The sequence below is a fragment of the Ambystoma mexicanum genome, chromosome 4q, assembly GCF_040938575.1.
Source record: "Ambystoma mexicanum isolate Mex_15411 chromosome 4q, UKY_AmexF1_1, whole genome shotgun sequence".
Classification (NCBI taxonomy): Eukaryota; Metazoa; Chordata; class Amphibia; order Caudata; family Ambystomatidae; genus Ambystoma; species Ambystoma mexicanum.
The window spans coordinates 333830852-333853615 of record NC_090928.1 but is presented as its reverse complement, the minus strand read 5'-3'; the positions used below and the strand labels follow the sequence as shown (position 1 = coordinate 333853615).

The 22764-nt window shown below is 45.2% G+C and overlaps 1 protein-coding gene across 1 annotated transcript in view; it reads left to right on the top strand.

The window, feature by feature from the left end:
• The window catches only part of RIOX1 (ribosomal oxygenase 1), a 603487-nt gene that overhangs the window by 557273 nt on the left and 23450 nt on the right, over positions 1 to 22764 (top strand). The window contains exons 13-14 of the mRNA XM_069607921.1: positions 16 to 115; positions 17019 to 17105. Of these exons, the coding sequence (XP_069464022.1) occupies positions 16 to 115; positions 17019 to 17105 (187 nt within the window). The remainder of the gene's footprint in view (positions 1 to 15; positions 116 to 17018; positions 17106 to 22764) is intronic.

The following is a 22764-nucleotide window of genomic DNA, read 5'->3' as shown; positions in this document are numbered from 1 at the left end:
ATTTCCACATTGCAGGTTGTGTAGCGAAGCAAGCTGTTGCAGACTCTACTATACAACAGACAATTCCAGGGTGTACCATCAGGAAGATCCCAAGAACCTTGAAGTAGACCTACAGGTACAGTGCAGTAGATTGGAGATGTTATGGCTAATTATTTGTGTTAAGTATAATCTTGTGGGATATTCTGCTCACCTGGTGAGTCCCCCAGCACTGTTTGCTGAACTATTGTTTTTTTTTCTGACACTCCTGAGGGAGTGGGAACCTTGTTCCTCCCTCATTCTTGTTTTGTACTCTGGGCACCCCTTTTTGGGTTTCTTTTGATGGAGTCCGCTTTCCTCCATCTTTTGCTATGGCAACTGAATGTTCCTATTGCACAGAACCTTATGTGTAGTGCTGCTGGAAGCTCCTCGAGCATCCCTCTTTGGTTGTATTTGATTTCCTTGTGATAGCGACTGTTTCCCAGAATAGGGGGATACTTTTTATCCTACCTATGCTTTTCTTGTGAGATCAGCACAACCCACCTTATGTGGAGTGCTGAGGGGATACTTTATATCCCTTTTCTCACTTCTCCTGTAACTTTATAGTTACAGTAATACATCTATCTGTGTGGCTGGTGGCACTGGATACTTTTTGTACCCATTTTGTGAAACGTACAACGCAGGCTGCATTTGCAGCCGCGGTAAGGGAATCATGGAACACCATTGATCCAAAATGGATCCCGTCATCTTTTTTTCACCAACTCATTGTGGTTTGTTCTTTCTTGGTCCTTCTATTGTGCAGGGTGGGGGAGGTCCTTGTTTGTCTTTTGCCTTTGCCAAAGTTCCATTGTGAAGACAGACCAAAGGCACCACTGTGTCTGGGAGAACAGGAAAACTGGGACAACACAGAAACTCCTCAGGTCTTTGTCCTCCAGGGAGCCTGCTTGGATCTAGTTCAAACTGGGGCCCTGGCTGTTCTGTGGGGACAAAAGCCTCACCCCCCCAAGTTTGAATGGAAGCATGCATGTTGAATGGCTTGGTTCCTGCATAAAAGGTGAGGGTCTGGATGCTGAAGCCAGAATCGACCACTGGAAGATCCATTCCAAAGACCTGGATATTTGCAGAAAATTTGAGACCGCCAGAGCCATCTGAGTAACCGCTGATCCTCCAGCCCTCTGTTCCAAGCGACAGGGAGACTCCAAACCAGATGACCTCCTCCTTTAGACTGATGGGACCAACTAGTCTCAAGATGACCTGCATTTTGAGCCATCCCACAGCACGCTGTGACCTTCACCGGCTGCAAACCGCCAATAACCTGGGATCTGTAGCTATTGTGCAGTGTAGTGCCTTCCGAAGATCGAATCCTTCCAAACTTTGGTGGACTCCTTCTGGACCTCCAGAGGCAAGTTTATGCACCTTGAAGTCCCCTCACTAGAAGGCTGGGCCGAGAAAGCAAGCTGAATTGACTGGGCGGTAACAGTTCTTCAATGGTGCTGCTTCGAAAAAGGCGCCAAAACCACAGAACCATGACGACTGCTTTGCTGACAGCCGCTTGACTGCTGCTGCAAGATCCATCCAGTGTTCCTTCTTCAGTGTCCCCGACCAAGAATCCAGTAACCGGGTCTGCTGCTGCGACATCGCGGGGGCATTGTTCTGCATCCTCTTATTCACGTTTATGGTACTGTGAGACTCTTGGTAGAACTTACCTAGAGTTGATTTGATGCTCCTGTGTTGCTGGAGTGATGATTCCTTTGTTTGGCAGTTTGCCCAGACTTGTTTGCCCAGGCATAACGCCTTTGTGCCTACAAGGAGCCTTCTCGGAAGTGCCCGCACCTTTTTCCCAACAAAGAAAGGGTACTTACTTGTTACAAGTCGTCTTCTGGAACTCTGTGGACTTTCTACAGCTTGTGCCTTACCTGTGTTAGCCCCCAATCTGACACTGAGATACTCATAACTAGCAAGGGATGGGCTACTAAAGCCTAGTCTTACCTGCTTTGTGTTGGTTTTGATTCATTCATTCTTTCCTGAAACAGTGATTCCAAGTATTGATTGCCAAGGTCTTTACTTAACTTGAATTGCCTCCAACTATTCTACAAGTGTGTGCAAAGTTGTTTAACCTACCAGTACTACTGTTCTGTGATTGTTGCTTGATGAGTACTTTTGCTAACATTAAGAAACTCGTTCCCTTACCTGTATGCTAACATGAGGTTTACCATTGAATTGATTTACAACTGCAAAATTCCTACTGTATATATGTATTAAGTTCCTCTTACTTACTTGAACTGAAAAGCAAACCTAACATTGCCTAGTACGTTTAATAAATAACAATATTTATATATAACTGCAAGTGTGTAAGTGTCTTCTTGACTGTACACTCAAAGGTCTTTGTACTCTACTACAGCCCTTCTACCTCATAGACTAAGCCTTGCTGCCAAGCCATAGCTAGCAAACCTCTTGGGTAGTTTGGGCCTCTACTAAGAGTTGAAGCCCTGTAAAGGAGAGTCTTCTTCAGTCCTACCATAGGTGGAGTTTAGTAAAACTCCATAACAATTTGTTCATTGATTATATTCCTTTGTGCAGGGTATTTGATTTTAACTTTGTGAAGGACCACCTGCTTTGTAGCTGGTTATTCGTAATTCATTGACGAACATAAAAGCATGCCCACTATAGAAACTCATGACTCTGACACAAGCAACTCTGAGGAAAGCTCTGGCTGCACAAAGTTGCCCACTGTATAAAATTCACCACTCTGGTTTGTTTGCTGTGGTTAGTCTTGCTCTAAATGTAAACACAGCACTATGCACAATCATCAGCAGTTGAAGAGGCAACATGCTATGATCCGATTCAGTTCTCTCCAGTCCATACAGAAAAAAATTGGTTTACCCGGAGGACCCAAGGCCACACGGTCAGTGGTTAGTATTTCACATGATATTAACCTGGGCAAGATACAAAGATTAACAGTTTCTTATTCATTCTATATTGTGTTGGTGCAAGGATTATGGTGATGCCTCAGGCTGATGCTGTGCTTTGATTCAGAAGAGTGTCCGTTGTATAACGGAGGTCCTGCATAGTTGCTTGATTTCAAACTCTAAAAGGTGGAGCTTGTCTGGGACTAACAGCTATTCAGAATGACCTCCACGTCAAAATTGGCCCTGCCTTTTTTCTTGTTCTGAAGTCCCTTCAAATTGAAGAATACTTTCACTGGAAACATATTTAGCCACCAGTAGTGCCTTAGGCCTTCTGCTTGCTGCATCCTCCTGGGCCTTTGCATTGCCTGGTGAAGCTCTGCTGCTGTGCTGAAAACTGCTTTTTCATTTCGAAAGAGAAGCTCCGGAAGGGACGACTTCTCCCCTTGAGTTAGTGGGACCAACTAACCCAGAGACAATCTCCACTGGACCATCTCTTCTGACTGGCTGTACTACTTAATTGCGGCAAGAACCGAATGCCAGGGGTCGAGCAATCCGTAGTCGAGGGAAACGTCTCAAATCCTGACAGAAACTCCAGGAGTCTCATAAGGACCCTCCAGAAGCAGGACAATCGGAGCTTGAGTCCCCTCACCAGAGTGCAGGACCCAAGGAGTGAAGGAAGCCCAACTGGTATCCAAGATCCGTGACTGTGGTGTTTACTAAAAGCTGAAACCGCGAAGTGCCGCTGAACCAAAAAGAGCCTGTAGCTGCCGACGACCTCCCAAGTGCCGCCGCAAGAGCCCTCCAGCCGTCCTCCCTCTTGTCCCCACACTGAGGCTCAGGAACACGGGGTCTGCACCGCTGTAGCAAGACAGAATCCAGCTGAATCACTCTTCTTCAAACCAGAGGTACTGTTTAGACCTGGGCTACTTATCTGCTTGTCTTTTAGCTTTGCTTTTCTCAGTTGGGAATTGCAGTGGCTTACTTTTAGAGTTGATTCAAACTCTCTTTTCACAGGCTTAGACCCTACAAGTGATTTTCTAACTTTGTGCAAGATTTTGATTCTAAGAAGTGCCTCGGCTCAAATTGACTGTGGCTTTCCTGGATCCCTGAAGACTCTACTAGCCCATTGACTTTGATATTGTTTGTCCCTCATATGTAGTGACTTGTTTTAGACTGTTACTGCTAGGAAAGGCTGATCTAGATTTCATTGGAAGATTTAGTTGTCCTCACATTTACTGAGAACCTGTGTAACCTTTTTCCGTCCTTAAATCTTTCCTTTCTACAACCTCAGAATCTGCAACGTATAACTAGTGTGATATATAAATGCCATACTGTCCTTGTGATTGAATTCACCTCAGGGTGTAGGAATTGTGTAAGAAGCATATTCAAAGATTATCCACAAACTTGTTCTGATTCTAAAAAGTGATTTTAAAGTATATTTATACTGTTAAATGAATTCCCTTTTTAAAGAACGCTTATTTAAAAATTGATGTTAATTAAATAATTATTTATAACAGAAACCTTGAGTGTAAATGTTACTTGGCTACTTGTATTTATGGATTTCATATGTACAACTGTACAGCTCACACTTATCCCTCTTGAGATAGGCCTGGCTGCTCAGTCATTCTACCAACTTGTGTAGTACAGACCCAAACCAAAAGGTGGGTTACCTAATACCAAGCAGATAAGTGTTGTGTAGTCTCACACAGTGTGACTGCATCAATTCTTACCTAACACTAGTTGCAGGCAGTGGGATTGGCGTAAAGTGGTTACATTGACTATTTGTTGTACTTGTGCCCAACTAGGCCAGTCACAAGGCTAAGCTCCACCAAAAAGTTAAGCAATTGTAACATGCCAAATATAGATATTTTAATGAGTCAGCTCTGACTTGCTTGACAGTAGAACAACTGAAATATATGTGTAAAACAAGGGGTTTGACTCTGATGGAAAAAAATGTGAATTGATTGTAAGGTTGTTATATCACCAAAGCTTGGGTAGTTGGCCTATAACACCTACTCACCCAAATAATGGGGAAGATAATGATGAGGATGCTAGTTTAGAGTCAAACTCCAGTCAGCAACAGCAGAGAAGGGAGCCACCCTCTTCCACAGCCTGCCCCTGTACCTAAGTTACTTTCCATTGTGATCCCACAAGGTCCAAATCTAAACCCAGATTGCATTTCACTTGAGAGACGAAGATTGGAGTTCAAGAAACTGGATGTACAAGTTGAAACCAAACATCAAGAGGTGAAACTAAGAGAAAGAGAAATGCAGCATGAAATGAAAATGAGAAAGATGTCCCTTGATTCGGCTTCCTTTCAGGGTCTTCTAGATCTACTAGTGCCAAGAGGCCTTGCCTGCCAAAGAAGCAGCGAGTGTGTATGAACCTGTGTTGGATTGGCTGGGTATGTTTGAATACACCTATGGTCTTCAAGGAATAAGTGGGAATTATTTGATTCCATGGCTCATGTCTAGACTCCCTCTGAACGGCTGTGATGCTGTTATGTAATTGGGTGCCAGGAATATAAAGGATTATGAGTCCGTTAAGCTGGCATTAATAGCCGGATTTGGGAAAATTCCTTCCCAGTACCTTAAGAGGTTTAGGACCCTCAAAAATACTGATGGCACGCACCCCTTGGGCTACCTGGGTATGTGAATGTTTGGGTTAAGGGGTATAGAGTAAACACCTTTGAAGGAATGAGACATCTTTTTTTGCTTCAATCTATTTTTGATGCCTGCTCTCCTGAGCTGAGACAGCACTTGGCTGACTCAAAGGAAATTGGTCCTAAAAAGCTAGCACAAGCTGCTGACTTATGGGTAGCCAACAGAGCCACTCATAAAGACACTGGGGCAACTCACTAGAAGGAAGAGGGGAAGCAGCACAAGAAAGAGGGTAAAGAGAATTCTAATTCCAACCATCCAAAAGAGGGCCACAAACAAAACAAGGGTAAATTCCATGGGAAACCTGGTAGACTAGTGAACCATCTGGTGCCAAACCAAAGGGAGGTCAACATAAACCCCCATTCCAGAGAGCATTTTGGAAATGTTTTGTCTGCGGGTCTGTAGATCATGTGAAAGGGGGTCCCAGATGTAAGGGTAACCCTTTAGGGGACCACACTACCTCCTTAGCCTTCATCCCTGAGGGAGAAGCACAAATGGCAAGTGCACACTTTCAACTACTGACTGAAGGCCCCATTGGAGTTCAAGCCAGTGTATCTTTAGTGTCCCTCGGTCTGTGGGAACAACAGAATGTGAATGTGTACAACTCCATTGCAGATAACACCAAAGAATACTTGTTCAGATGCTAAAAAGTGATTTTAAAGTATATTTGCACTGTTACATGAATTGCCTTTTTAAAGAACGCTTATTTAAAAATGTATGTTTTTATTAAATAATTATTTATAACAGAAACCTTGAGTGCAAGTGTTACCTAGCTACTTGTAATTACGGATTTAATTTGTTACAGCTCACATTTACCCCTCTTGAGATGGGCCTGGCTGCTCAGTCACACTACCAACTTGTGTAGTACAGACTTATACCAAATGGTGGGTTACCTAATACCAAGCAAATAAGCGTTGTGTAGTCTCACACAGTGTGACTGCATCAAGTCTTACCTAACATCAGATTATTGCATATACATTAGCACATGTTTCCTTTAGCGTAATAGATTTGCCTAGTATTGTCACTACTCTCGCCCCAAACCCTCTCTGGCAAACCCATTGCCCAGGTGGAGTCTGGACTTGAGCCTCTAGAGCCTGGCGTCCTCTTCAAAAGCCCTCATGGGGCCAGTCCTGGCGCCTATGGCGCCAGGCTCATACACCATGAGCAACAATGTGCTTGGGAACTTCTTTATTGTATTGTCAGCCAACATGGAGGCATCCACATAGTTTGGTTCCTAAGAACCAAGCTATGCAGTCTAGTGTTTTGGGTGTGGCAGGCCTGGAACTACTTTCACTGGTACTACTTTACCTGGACTATATAAACCACACCCTGACTGCAGAACATGCTTCGTGTTACTTTGCAGCTTGCAACGTGTCGCTCACCGTGTCCAGCTATTCCCTCGAACCTCAGAGAAGTAGAACCTGCTAGGAGACAAAAGGAACATCATTAGCAGTAGCATCTTACCTGCAGCCTTCATCTTTAAACACTCACAGCTACTGAGAACAGCTTCCTCGAATCTGCGCGTCTCCCGGACAGAACGACCTGAAAGAGGAAGATAGAGGCAACATTAAAGAAAGCAGTAGAGACATTTGTAAATTACGAACTGCTCAAAAGGCTTACCTGGCTGGTCGCCTCTCGGCTGGCACCACTCCGGACATTCCACTCGCGCTGAAGAACAATGCGACCTACAAGGAAGGAAAACACAGGTTAGCAAAGGCAAGACTTTGCAGCGCTGCGCATAGGGCTTACTTACCGCATCATAGCGCTCTTAATGCGCCATCATTTACCAGCGGGGCTCAACCAATCCAGTTTGCCGCGCTGAAGCTCCGCATACCTAAGGGAGAAAAAAAGAGACATTTTAAACAAAGAAAGGCATGCAGGATAGCAACAAAACTAAAGAACAGCAATAAGATCTACCTGAACAATATCTAATGGGCCGGCGTCAGTGAAGTAACTGGACCGCACTCGCCCATGAAAGACAACGCGTCCCTGCAAAGAAGGCAGGACGGAGAGCACGCCTAATTCTACCACAAGGTGAGGAGAGGGCGCCAGAGGGACTGAAAGCATACGGGGGTGGAGGGAGGATACTTACCCCAGTCGGTCAGTCTTGAACACAGTCCTCCTGTATTTTCAGGCAGGGACCTTCCCCGCAGACCACATCAGGGCAACGCTGAGAAGCATACCAGCGAGTAACCCAGCTGGGTGGCGTCCCTGTGGATACCAGGTGAGCGTAACAAGTATTTAGAATTGCTACAGATGTTCTCCCTTGCCATATGAGCCTCCAAACTAGCCCTGGCCACCTTCAGGGCCCTCCAAGCCCTCTTGAGTATTTTTCTTTTGTAAATGTATGAGCTTTCCGAATAAAATTGATTGATAACGGCACTTTGTTAGGAAACATATTTCCCTTTTGGCAACTTTTCCTTCTGTAATTCTATGGTCCCCACAACATTTTGCTCTTGAACCTGTCCTGACTTTTTAAAGGGAAGTGACACATTCAGCTTCACTCCCCTTGCCTTTTGCTCATTTTGTTTTGTGGAAACAGTCCTTCAGACTATCAGTAGTTTTCCCTTATAACTTTTACACTTTTGGAACTTTTTAACATTGCACACTGCATCTTACAGTGCTGTGCAATTCGGATACATTTGCATCACCGTAGCCTATTACACTTGGGATTTTTAGTTACTTTTACATGTACCTAAAGAAAAGCTGGTGGCCGCAAATATATTTGTACCATTTGTGTTATTTCTTTTACTGTGTATGGCTACTAAACATGGCTAGATCCCTAAAACGGCCACACCACTTGATTTTTTGCTTGTTCTTTGGCCTTCTTCCTTCCTTGCCAAGTTAGTAAATCCCATATAAGGCCATGCACTTTCTGTGTGTCTGGTCCCATTCCACAATCATGGAGCCTGAAAGTCTGGGTGTGGGGCATAAGTGAAACCAACCTTGGTCCCTGATTGGACCACTGCTTTCTGTTTGAATGGTGCAGATCCTTACCATTGGTGAGCTTGGACATGCTTACAGCCATGATTTTGTATAAGAGGACTCCTCCTGAAGTCATTTCTTGAGATCAACTTTGGAGCCAAGAATCCTGTGTAGAACAGCCGACTGAAGATCCGAAGAAGACTCCTGAAGAGGCCCGGTGAAGCCCTGTTGATTTACCTAATCTGCGAAGACCATGAGCGGTGCCTCAGCCCCTGGACTGGTGGGACCAACCAGGCTCAATGTTTTTTAGAGGATACAGCCGTCCTTAGCCTTCGGAAGTGTCCCTGGAACACCAGTTGGATTGACCAGTTCTCACGTGGGGTACCTCTCTAGAATAGTCGCCATTCAGCCGGAACTTCAGTTGTCACCAGCTTGTGGTTTAAGTCGCCTTGCTGCCAAATTTCAGCCTCTCAGCTTCAAGGGATCCTTCTCTGGAAGGTCTTCTTCAACATGACTGGAAGGACGCCTGCCTTCGCCTGTCTGCAGTGGCCATCACTGGAACTCTCCTTCCCTGTTTTGTGAAGTTTCCTGAAGAGGTCTGCATTGATGCTTTCTGCATTTCACCATCGCCAAGGGTTGCTCTCTGCTCCTGGACCAAACTGGAAGAATCCTTGCACTCGCAGCTCCTGAGCACCTCTCACTGGAACCAATGCAGGAAAACCAACCTCCAGCCCCTAGCCGACCCATCCAGTCTTCTGGGAAAATCTGAGTCAGGGGGTAAGTAAATGAAAAGCATTTGTCTCCCCCTGTCCTCATAGGATAAAATTGAGAACAAGTTTCCTTGTATCCTTCCATTCAACTGCATTTTGGTCATCACACCCGAACAGCTTTACCTGAACAATAAGAACACGTTTACTTACCAGTAACTTTGTTGCATCTCTTCCCCTGAACAATCACCAAAGCAAGTACTTTACCTGCATCTGATACATTCTGGGAAGAAGCATTGTGACTTTCGTTCACAAGGCCCACTCTTCATAGAGATTGGACTTCTGAAGCTAAGGCATATTTCTTGTGACATGGTTCCATCTTACTGCATAACTTACCTTATTTTATTGATTTAAGTCATTAAATTAATTTTAAGAACCTAAGCTGACTGTATATATGTTTATTATTGAGTGTTGACTGATATCACCTGCTTTTTTTTAGTGTCCGTTTTGGGTCTAGAATAAATATAGTATTTGTGTACATGTCATGATGCCTACCCCCGGGGAACCAGACCAGGTCCAGCAACCCCGGAAGCAGGCATCAAGTTGTTTTGAGCAAGCCCAAAAGCGCCTTTTAGGGGCTGTTTGGGTGCAGTCCTGGCGCCTATGGTGCCAGGCTCATATGGAGAGTCAGTCCTGGCGCCATAGGCGCCAGGCTCATAGAGTAAACTTACCTGATGCAGACCATGCTGCAAGCTTACCTGGTGCAGACCATGCTGCAGAGCTCCAAGCCAAATGAGGCTTGGAAGGGACTATTTTACCTAGGGACTATTTTTTACTCGGGTGGGGCTGGGGAAGAATACTCACATGGGACTACTTTTGGAGGCTATTTAAACCACGCCCGAAGAGCAGCACACGCTTGCTTCGCGTTATTCTGCATCCAGCAGCGTAACGCTCACCGTGTCTGCAAGCCTGCATCCAGTCTTCTGCCACGCCCGCCTCGAGTCTGCAGCTCCTAGAAAAAGGGAGGAACAGAAGGAGAAAGGTTAGAATAAGAGCAAACCTTCGATCCTTACCTGGATTCCGGATCCACCGCACCTTCGAACTGGAAGAAAGAAGCATTTACGCGCGCCGCCTCGTCTGCTGCAGTGCCGTGCTGAACTCAATGGCCCTCGCAGCATCCTCACGATCCACCGCATCCATCTGCACGTTCTGCCGCATTCTGGCACCTAAGGGGAACACAAGAACAGCAAAGGTGAGCCAAGGAAATAAACAGAGGCAATAGTAACTACCCCCATAGACTTACCTGATTACCGCCGGGGGTACTATTCCTCTTCACGGGTCGGCGCAGTCTCCATTGCATCCTCGCCGCACCCCGGCCCCTAAGGGGAACAAAAGGACGGCAAGGTGAGACAACGGGACAATAAGGGGAACTCTCCTCACCGCAATAGACTTACCTAATTTTACCGCTGGAGGCATAATTCCTCGAACTTCATATTTTCTCGCCACACCTGAATAAGGGAACAGGCAGCTTAAATTCTGGCCTTATTTTATTGAACTGTGTAGGATAAGCCAAATCCTTACCTGAACTTCGTCAGCTACCACGAGGAACTCTTCGCTGGGGTCAAGCTGCAAACTGCAAGGAATCGGACAAGAGTGAAAGTCAGACATGTGAACTCTTACGAACTACATATTTTTCGGAGTCATTCTTGTTCTGGAACTCACCGATTCCTTCGAGCCAGTGAAGCAACTGGTTATCAACGCGCCCCTGCGCTCAATGCAGGATGGAGAGCTCATCTTTTCAAACCATCAGGTGAGACTATAGGAGGGGGCATCAAAGGTGATCTGTGGGGAGAACAGCGGGGGTGGGGGGAATTTAGACTTCCCGGGTGGTTAATTCCCTTTCTCCATTTGCAGAAGGATATTCCTACGGGCCAAGCAAACGAAGCTAGGTGGGCCAGTCCGTCATCTCGGCCCTACGCGTCACGTTGGTGGAGACCGCAGCTGTCCAGTTCAGATCGACGCCTCTGTGGGAGCCAGGTGAGCGTAACAGTACATTCCTGTATAAATTGAATTATTGTGTACTGTGTGGACGCATTTTGGACCCCAGATCACACTTTACTGAGGCTAAGCCTTGACTGCTCGCCACGCTCCCTTGATTGGATTTTGGCTAACCTGAGTTCCCCTCTTCACCATAACTAGGATGGCCTCCTAAGAATCTGTCCACCGGCCCAGATTCTAGACATCCATATTAACACTGGACTAATACATTGAGTCCATTATATTCCATCGGATGGCTTTTGCAAGTGTTAAATGTCTTATTAAGTATCCAAAGTTGCTTACTTAACTTGTTGATGAACAATTGTTCCTAGGCTAGGACTGAACTGCATAAGATTATTTTCAAAGTGTTGGTGTTGCTTGTAATTTTGTACGTTTGATTGTATTCTAACCTCTTTTTCCTCCCCACTTTAGGTGCAACAAGTTATTGTTTAATTATTATATTGATGATCTGAAGGGTGGTTGGTGTCCCAATTAGACACCTTTGTTGTTAATGTATATGTGATTAAGTGTATATGATATATACTTATAGTAACAAGCCTAATGCATCTGTGTTATCTTGAGTGTGTTACTGTACTTTGAACTCTTAATTTCCTTAATTGTAGCCTTGCTGCTCAGTCACTTTGCCAAGTGAGAGTTTGGTTAGACGGACCTAGCATCAGGAAGCAACAGAGCGCTTTACAATCATAGTGGGAAGAAGACCATGCAGGAAGCAGATAAAAAGGGAGCAGGGAGCTAACCGGGGAGGGCGAGGATGGGCAATTGGCAGCAAGGGATCTACAAGGAACCAGGGGAGGAGACAGTGGGGAGCAGATCAGAGTCTTGGGTAGGGTGGGAAATGCAGAGTGTGTGGACTTTGATGTTAGGAATGAGCCATTCCTTGAAGAGTAAGGTTTTGAGCTCTTTCCTGAACTGTAGAAGCGATGGGGCAAGTCTGATGTTGACTGGGAGGAGGTTCCAGAATCTTTCAGTGTAATCAGAGAAGGCCTGTCTTCTGCTTTACTTCCTGCACTGTTTGAGTTCAAGCCTGCACATTTCCTTACATCTGGTGGATCACAGGCCTCCAGAGATGCTTAGTTTCTCAGCGAGGTAGCTTGGGGACCTCAGGGTGACAGCCTTGTAGGTGATGCAACAGAATTTGAAGATACATGCTTGCGGTGGTAGCCAGTGTTTGTATAAACCTTGCAGGTCCACTAAGGTTGGTTTCCCATAACCCTACACCAGTAGGGTTTCTGAAAGATCCTTGTAAGGGAACTTCTTTGCCCGACTGCAGTTGTATCAATGGAGCATCTAATTTTGCATGCAGTTACTGCTTGGAATTCTGCTCGTCTGTGAATAAAGGATGAATAACTGTGTGCTTGTGTGTGTGTGTGTGTATATCTCCTCCATAAAAATGATTAATTAGACTTTATTTTGCTTGTTTTTATTTTTTAATGGGATACATGTCTTGCAACCAGAAACACCTTTATAAGCAACTAGCTGACATACCCGATGTTGCCTGGGCTTTCATTCCCTCATAGTTACAGGCAACTCTGCACAATTTGGTGCAGATTGGTGAAACAGTGTGGAATTGTATAAGGAACAACGCTTTGCCAAGCCACAAGCCCACAAACAATGTTTGTCTTTTGCCAAAGCAGTCCTGAGTCTGGTGATCTACAATAGAGGGATTGACAAACGGTTGAAGGCCAGTGGAGGGTGAGAGTGGAGGATAATAGTACAGAAAACAGTGACCGAACCGACACAATGCAGAATTCTTAGAATAGATTTTAAGGACCATAGGGAGGGGCGCAGGAAGGTCAGGGTGGAGACATATTGCAGGTGGTGCGCCTTCTAGGTTGAGGAGGTGGAGCTTCAGTGATGCCTAGAAGGAATGAATAGTTGTGGACCTTTTGATGTGAAGTTGAAGTGAGATCCAGCGGCATGGTGCCAGGAGCGAGGGGCAGTGGAAATGAGAGGAGATGGAAGAAGGGTGTGGGATGAAGGAAATTGGGGCCCAAGGAGGGTGTGTAGCAACAGGTAGTGTTTGCTAGATAAGGGGCCAGGGGCAAGTCCATACATGGATTTAAATATAAGCATTTATAATTTAAGCAGAGGTCCATTTCACATTGAGAGACAACCACCAAAAAGGTACTATTTGGAAGTGTGGGATTGGAAGTGTGGGAAGATAGGGTAGGAATCATGTTGAACATGGAGAAAAAGTTGAGGGAGAGCACCACAAGGAAGATGACACGATAGTCCAGATGGCTAATTGCCAGAGTATTAATGAGTGGAGTTGAAGGAGTCGATTTTTTGGGGTATGAAAGATTTACCTTGGATGCAGTTGCAGTCTGAGTAATAAAGTGGTGGAGGTGGAAGTTGCTATTAAAGAGGACACCAAAGTTGTGGGCCTTGGCAGAAGGGGAGAGTAGCTCGCAATGGAATATTCTAGGTGATGGTAGGGCAGGGTGTCGCTAGAGGGCCAAAGGCAGATTGCTTCAATTTGTAGAAGTGTTCAGCATAAGGCATCCAGAAGGAAGGAGATGATGATTTGGGTATTGCTACTAAAGGGATAAGAGAGCCCAAATTGGGAGCCGATTTAGCTCAGTGGGGGTGTAAAATGTGAAGAGAAGAGGGTGGGGACTTGGAAGACGCCAAAAGGGAGAGGGATTGTGTCAAAAGTGGTAGTGTTCCAAGCAATCAACAACATTTGGTTCAAGGTCTGAGGCTATCCATTTGTGAGCAGAGCCCTGGATGCCAAGGTCCTAAATGAGAGAGATGGGTGGTCTAACATGTCAGATGTAGCAGGTGACCGGGATGGAAGATAGTTTGAAGTGGTGCACAGGGGCGAGGCAGTGCCACACATGAGTGAGGCTAATTCTAAAGGAATGCTGGCTACGGGATCTAGATTGTAACAGGTGTCTTAGATTATTAGCGTTGATGCAGGAAAAGGCTCTGTTGGAGACACCCTGTTCAATGACTTTTACTAGTGAGGGATATGATAAACTGTCTGGTAATGGGAGGAATTATCAGGGTCGGCTTTTGGTGTTTTTTGAGAATTACAATGATAGTAGCCACCTTTAAAGGAGGCAGGAAGAAGCCAAGAGAAAGAGAGGTTGAAAAGAGAGGAGAGATAGCAATTGGTGAGAGTTAGTAGCTCTTCCGATGTGTGAGAGGCATGTGAGGGCACCAGAGAATGGATGCAAGTTTGGGAAGGGAGGCTCAATAGAATTAATCGAAAGTGGAGGAGAGTGTGTAAGGGGGAGGTAGGACACATAAATTGGTAGAGAAAAGAGGGTAGTGTGGTTTAAAGGATTTGTCAGTTTTGCAGAATTATGATTCAAAGTTACTAGCAGAGGGCAGAAGAGATTGCTGTGGGGTGAGTAGGGGGTCAGCATTACTTTTAGTTTGGCGGTGAGTGTAAATTGCTGATGGAGTGGTGAGATAGGACGCTTTGGCAGAGTCAATGGCTGAGTGCAAGGAGAGGAGAAAATCCTTATAAGATGGGAGAAGAGAGGTGGCATGGTCTTTACACCACTGGACTTTGTGGCCGTGCATTTCTTTTTTTGAGAAGTCAGATTTGGGAAGTTTGCAAGCTCAGAGGATGTAAGGAGGAGGGGGTGAAGCTACGGGGGAAATGGTGTAAATCAAAGGGTTGATGAACTTTTTACTTTACCTTTACTTTATAACATTTGTATTGCGCACCCATAGACCCGTGGACAAAAAAACAGGCAAAAGGTATGTTGAGGTCAGAAGGTTTACCGGAGGGAGGATATAAGATGGATGCTTATTTAAAAAGGAATGTTTTTAGACCCTTTTTGAAATTACTCAGGACTGTGGAATTGCTCAGGTGACTAGGCAAGGCATTCCAGAGAGCCGGGGCTGCAAACACAAAGGCACCCAATTGCGCTTTTTTGGTTTTGAATCTTGGCTGATTAAGGAGGTTAAGATTGTTAGATCGTAAATTTCTGCTGCAGGGTTTTTTTCTTATATACCTTTGTAAGTAAGGGGGCATTGCTCCCTTAAGACATTTGAAGGTGATAACCAAAAGTCTAAAGGGTATCCGCGACTCCACAGGGAGCCAGTGCAAAGCTCAACGTGCTTCAGAAACATGGACTCTATACGAGAGTCCCACTACGACTCTGACCGCGTCATTCTGAATCACCTGGAGACGATTGATGATGGATTTACTGGCACCTGCCAGCAGACTGCAACAAAAGTCCAATTTGGCTCCTACAATCGTTCGGGCGATAGACTCAGCAATCTGTTGAGAGATAAACAGTCTCAACTGTGCCAACAATTTGATGTAGTAGGTGGCAGATGAGACTATGCTGGCTACATAGGGCTTCATGTTGAGCGACTGATCCAGGATCACACCCAGGATCTTTACTTTAGGGAGGGTGGGGATTTGATCATCCCCTAACTGGAAATGCTTGTAAGCTGGATCAAGTTTAGCTAAAATGCCCTCCGATCCTACCACCATAAGTTCAGTCTTACCGCGATTAAGTGCAAGGTTATTTAGCATCATCCATTGTTCGATAATGGAAAATATGCGATTGAGTTCCTTCTCGTCCCAGTCATGCTGACCGGTAAGAGGGATGACACATTGTGTGTCATCGGCATAATTAGAAAATAAAATACCCTCTTGAGCAAGATGGGCGAAGAAGGGAGCCATGAACCACATTAAAGTCATCGTATTGGTCAATGGATGAGGCCATTTGAGGTGCAAAAGAGACAAGATAGAACTACTAGACATCAGCACTAGGGAGTATGGATTACATTTACATTTGGAGATTGGGGGAGAGGCGGTGCAAAGGAATGAAGAACGGAGATGCTACCGTTGAGGGTGGAAAGTGATTAATATTAAGATTCAAGGAGGAGAGGAACACTCGATCAAGAGAATTGAGTGAGTAGGTTGAAGAGTGATGCAAGAGGTGAGAATCAAGTTCATTTTGAAGGGCAGGCAAGATCTTGGGCAGGTTAAGATCACTAATTTAAACAGTCAGGATTGCATTAGGCAGGGAGTGAGCAAGAATGGCCATGTTAATGAAGAATGACTTCATTGCTTATCTCCACCCACATGTCACGTGTTTGACTTATCTACCTTAGTGTGGCCCGTCTTCAGGGTGCAGGATTTTGATATCATTTACACTCTGGTAAATTCCTATATCTAAGCTTTATTGGAGATACTATAGTGTATAATAAATCACTAAATCTGGGCTTTGAATGTAGTGCATTGTTCAAAGGAAAGAAGTATACCAATACGTCTGTAAGGTATTCTATCCATGAAGATTGTAGAATTTGATGCAGAACTGGAACTAATTTCTATTTTTGCATATCAAATTTAGATTTCATGTGTGCATACTTACCTTTTCTTAGTTATTGGATAATGTTTCATCATTTTGTTGGCTTTCCTTTAAAATGATTGCTCTTCTCTAGACTAAAAAAATGCACTTTTGACTTTTTCAATTGTTTTAGTTGCTTGTTTTGTTTGGTTGAACCTGTTAGACTTCAACCTATTGTATACCTTTTGTCTGATTGTCTTTATGATGCCCTATATGAAACTTTATTAATGCCTCCTGCCACAGAATCTATAGAGAGGTCCCCACCTCCCTTGAAAGAAACATTCTCATGTGTGATGCCACTGTGTTGTAAATTATACTGTTTAAAGATTTCATAAGGCTTGCAACTCAAGGACAAGCCAGGGGTGTGAAACGACAGAGCACCCACGCATGGACAGAACGGTGTATATTTTCATGTGTACCGTGTGTTTTTCAATGGTGATATTTCCTTTCCACTCATTCACATAGGATGCTGAAGCAATTGAGTTCCTCATCCATTCCTACCCAAAACATGTACCTGTGAACAGTCTTCCGTATGAAAATCTGGATGAAAAGGTTGGTGCACGTTAACGTTATTTAAATGTCACAACTGTGCTACTTTTAACAAATTTGATTTTTTTTTGTGTTTGTCATTAAATGAACTGCCATGAGAGGAATGCATGTAGGTGGGGAGTGGGCTTTTCTTATGAATGTTCTCCCCTTGCCGATTATTCACTTTTTAAAAAACGTGATTGTGCCAGATGTTTGTATCTATACCGGAAGTGATGATGCCCTGTGTATAATGGGTACTATGGCACATATTTCATATTTTCCGTTCCACCAGATGCAGGGGTTGTGGCTCTTTAACTACTTTACAGGGTTTTTCAAGTATACTAACAATCCTTTCTTTTTTATTGATCTTGAAGATAGCTGATCCTAATGTATTAAGATTTTAGAAGCGCCAGTCATGACAAAGATCATGTCTGCCCCTGGCCAACCGTGGTGTAGGGAACAGAGGCATGGCCATTTAATGTGCAGGGCTTCTGCCACTTTTACACCTGTAAGTGTAACGGTATGACGTTCATTCATCACCAGGGTTTTTTTGCTGCCTATTTTTGGGTGAAAAAAACTCAGAAAAAAATACAGGAGGTAAAGGGATGTAAGGGGTAGGGTGTGTGGAGAATAGGTCATAACCTGGGAAAGGGTGATTGGGGGGACACCCCAAATTAAAAAATATATGTGCTGAGTTTTGGCTGCCAAAAAGCAGCTGCAAGAAACTCTCCGAAAATAAAACCTGGTGATGGAATGACATGGAACTGTAAGTAACAACAAATATGATATTGGGGGTCTATTTATTTATTTATTTACATTTGTATAGCACACATACAGCCCAAAGGCATCGTGGCACTTTTACTTGTGGCAGTCTTAGTTACATAAAGGTTACATACATGTCATGGAAGCAGATTTTCAAGTATTCAGGTAACGGAGCAAGGGGAATGGGATTAGGGTACATTGAGAATTTGTTATACAATCATTCAGCACGTTGAAGCGTTCCAGGTGAGAGTAGGGTATAAGCTAGGTTTAGTTGAAGAGCATGGTTTTCATTGCTTTTCGGAATGCTAGGTGAGACTTCTGCTCGCAGCGGTGGTGGTAGGGCATTCCAGTGTAGTGCTGCTAGGTATGGGAAACTGGCCCCACCTGCTCTTGCTCTCTTGACTCAGGGGGTCATAAGCATGTTTGTGTACGGGGTACTGGTGGGTCTAGCTCTGTTCTTCTGACCTATGCTTTCACTGAATCACTTTCTACCGATTTCCTCCCCCCACCCCTCCAAAAATGCAGATGGTATTTTGGGGGGTGCTATGTATGGGGGTAGAGCGTGTTAGGGCAGTTTTTCTAAAATCCACACAAGGGGATTTATAAAACTATACCTTAGGCAATACAGTAAACTCCAACTCTTAGTTTAGACCTGCACTGCGTAATATAGTAACATGGACAGAGCAGTCAGGCTTATTTTAGGAGGCTTGTGGATCTGCTTAGATCACATGCTATGCATAGGCCAACATCTAGTGGTAGCCACGGAGTATTACATTTTTTGTTTTCGAAATTCTAAAAGGGACGTCGACAGGGCGTGCCAGTAATGCTATCCCTAGTGTGACGTCCACTGTACCCATGGTCCTTCACGCATCGAGGTCCAGATTGTAGTCGGACGCATATCGCAGAGTTCCTTCTTGGCTGATGCCATTACTCAGTAAAGTTTAAACTTCGTGTTTCTTTCTGTCCTTTCGACAACCGTTTACCGCAAGATCTCCAGCAAGAGCTCCGAGGACAAGACCATCCATCGACAGTGACTCCCATCTTGACGATCTTTGGCCTGTATACCTCAAGGCCGCATTGGGACTCAGCCCTGCACAGTAGGGAGAGTGGGGCGGGGGGTTTCATATTCCAGTCTCACTGGGAGAATGCATATTCCCCTATACTCCCATTTATTTTGCCAGCCTGACATATTTATACACAAAGGAAAACACTCCTTTTAAATTCTGTACTTCCTGTAACAGGAAGTTTCCCTGAAGTAGACACACCGGGTGTGTAACCTTTGCCTTCCTAGGGACCACGCCGAAAAACAGTGCAAGTCTTGCAAACTGTTCAGGCCCAGAACTTTAAAGGACCGCAAGACTAAACGCTGGGCCCACCTCGCCATGCAGGCAGAGGCAGCCATGTACGTCGAGGGAGCCTCCAACGATGGCAGCATCTGCATCCCTAGTGACGCTGAGGGCGATCAAGATCCCACGGATTCCCGTGTGCGAGCCCCTGAACCCAACAGGCAGGCCAGCGGTTGTGCTACGGGGACGACACCCAGCGGCTCAGGCACCTCCAGTTCGCACTACACCAAGCACACCCCCATGGCCGAATGTCGATTACACCATCGACCGATAAGCCACACGCGGTGTCGATGAGAAGGTCCGAACATTCCCTGTCACCTGGTCCACCGCTGTCGCAAACAACCACACGACAGACCCCTGAAACTGACGACTGAATCTGTTTCCGACACCGGGTCTAAATTTGAGAAGTCCTCCGGTTCCGGCGACCGGGCGTCGAAAGACTCGTGGACCGCCCTGACAAAAAGCTCTGAGTGAGAGACTTTATACCGAAACACATCCTGACACCCTATTAAAGGCCAGGACGTCGAAAAACTCAAAATCTTAGATGCCCAAAGTCACAATGTACAAAAAATAGGGATTACTCTACCCCTGACACCCTTTCAGGGGCAACACATCATAAGAAGACCTCTGCCCCAGAACCACCACCTAAAACTGCTCGCTCTGTATTGCCAAGTTCCTCCCAGTGAACCCCATAACAATTCGATAGGCTCATGAGAAGAATGTCCAGTTTTATAAACTTTTTTGATCAACACCCCAAACAGCTCTACAATCTTCAGGGCTCCCCACAAGGCAAGGCAGCAAGCATACAACCCGCAGCCAAATAAAGCCTGCGTGGACACCACGCAGGTCACTACCTCGTCATACCAAGATATAGGTCAATACACATATTTTTATGACAGTCAAGGCTCGCATGACCATGGTTCGTGTTCAGTCCAAGAGGACCAGGGGACACACGATACTATGATGATGATGACATATACATCATCCAGGCTAGAGAGCACTTTAAGATAGATACCCAGGAAGCCCAGGTCGTTAAAGACTTTGTTGAGGACATCCTTGGGGATAAGAAATCTGCAGCACAGTTTATCCCCTTGCTTAAATCGGTCCAGAGGCGTATTCAGCCCTCTCTGCATACCGCCAATCTGACACAGGCAGTCAACCCACGCATCGAAAAGATGTTTAGACCAGCCCCCTAAAACCCTGGCAACTGAAGCCCGACTCTCTAGTAGTCCCCACCACAAGAAAGAGAGCAGGAACAAAATCCCTGTACCGTTGGCGTAATGTTTGCGAATGGTGCAGAGATCACACTGTTGTTCCTTTTCAGTGCTCCATTGCTAAGGTTTTGTCTTTCTTACTTTCTTTGGCCCACAGGGGCCTTTAAGTGGGTACCATTAAAGGTTACCTGGCGGCACTGTCTATCTTAAAGCGCTCGTCTGAAGAATGTTCTTACTTTAAGATTCCTTTGATTTCTCAATTTCTTAATCCTTTAAGTACCATGGGTATTTCCCCCCAGTGCCAAGGCCTTTTTTGCTGATTTCGGTATGTGGCCATTCAATGGCTTGTAACTTTTTTGTTTCATGAGATATCTCGGCCAAATGTGGCTCCTTTTTTTCCCACATGTAGGCAGTCGTAATGCCACCCAGGAATCCTAGGTTGCTGTAGGGGGTGAGAGAAAATGAGCAAAAAGGGCGAAAGTTTTGGGTTTTTTCAAAAAATGCCAATAAAATGATGTACAAAGAAGCCTGTGGTTTTTTCCTTGTAAGCGCTAGGAACAAATGGTTTGCTGTGCTGAATTCCCCAATTTCCTGGCTTTGAAGAATAGGTTGAGTGGAAACGAAAAAACATTATTTTGATGTGGTTATCAATCGTTTTGTGAGAGGTAGGCGATTTTGGCCCTTTTGGCCAATTGGATATGCATGGACGGAATGGACGAAAAGGGTAGGAAAGCCGAATTGGAGGACAGAAAGGCATACATTTCTGTAAAGTAGAAAAAATTCCAAGTTTAGGAAGGGGTGATTTGCGTAGGTCGGGAAATAACTAGGTAGGGGAAAATGCCATAGATTGGGGGAAAAGTGGGAAAATGACCGAAAAAAGGTATGTGTTGGACATGGTTGGCTTGGTACAGCAATGGCTTCTATGAATTTTAAGAAAAGCAATGCTCTGCTACATTCCCTCGACTCTTGCAGTTAGGAAAGCGCACATTTTTTGTAGTGTTTTACAAAACAAGCAGTACCACAAGCCAAACACTGAGCCATGGTACACAGGAGTTTTATGCTTATGTCCTGAACAGACGCACTTAGCATGTGTAAATCAGGAAAACCAATGTGGTGAGGAACGGTAAGCATTAATTTTTTGAAAGAGCACAGGCAGACCTTTTCATGGGTAGGTGACTTGTGCAGGTTACAAAAGTGTATGGTGCCTAAAGCAGCCACTAAATGTAGGGCACATTTGGGAAATGAAAGGGTTGTGTGACAAAGGGCACCAGCAAATGGGTCAAAATGTTATGAAAACCACACAGACACAACAAATGTTATACCTTCCCGCGTTCCCACAGGTGTCCCGATGAAAACGGTACCTCACATGTGTGGGTGCACCTACCTGGGCGCCAAGGGGAAAGCCTAAAACGCAAGTAACCCCAAGTCTGTTTTCACACCTGAATTTCACCCTCTCTGCAGGCGGGCACACCATACAGATATGGGCCTCGGGTGTCCAAGCCACCAAGGAAAACAGGGAACCCCATGCATTTCCGAAAAGAGGACACCCGTGGGAATCCGCATAGTTATGATTTGCGCAAATCGGCCCAGAATTTATTACCCAGACACCCCTGCAAAGTCTGAAATGTGGGAAAATAACGCATTTTCCACACATTTCACTCGAATCAACCATTGAATCCCGCTGCCAACAACACATGGCCTACCATCCCGCGTTCTCCCACAGGTGTCCCGATGAAAACGGTACCTCACATGTGTGGGTGCACCTACCTGCGCGCCAAGGGGAAAGCCTAAAACACAAGTAACCCCAAGTCTGTTTTCACACCTGAATTTCACAACTCGGCAGAAGGGCACACCATACCGATATGGGCCTCGGGTGTCCTAGCAACCAAAGAAAACAGGGAACCCCATGAATTTCCAAAAAGAGGCCCCCGTGGGAATCCGCAGAGGTATGATTTGCGCAAATCGGCCCAGAATTTATTACCCAGAAGCTCCGGCAAAGTCTGAAATGTGCCAAAAAAACCCACATTTTTCACTTTGTCGGGGGTTCTGGGTAAAAGATTCTGTGGATTCCTACTGTTGCCCTCTTTTCAGAAATGCATGTGGTTCCCAGTTTTCCTTGGTGGCTTGGACACCCTATGCCTAAATCTGTAGGTTATCTCCCCAAACCCTTTTGTGGTTACCAGTGGGTTAGCCTTTTCCCTTTGCGGCTAGATTGGTGAACCCACACATGTGAGGTACCGTTTTCATTTGGACACCTGTGGGAACGCGGGAAGGTATGACATCCGTTGTTGGCGACCTCTGTGCATTCCCAAGGGTGTCCTCATTTGGGAAATGCATGGGATTCCCTGTTTTCCTTGCTGG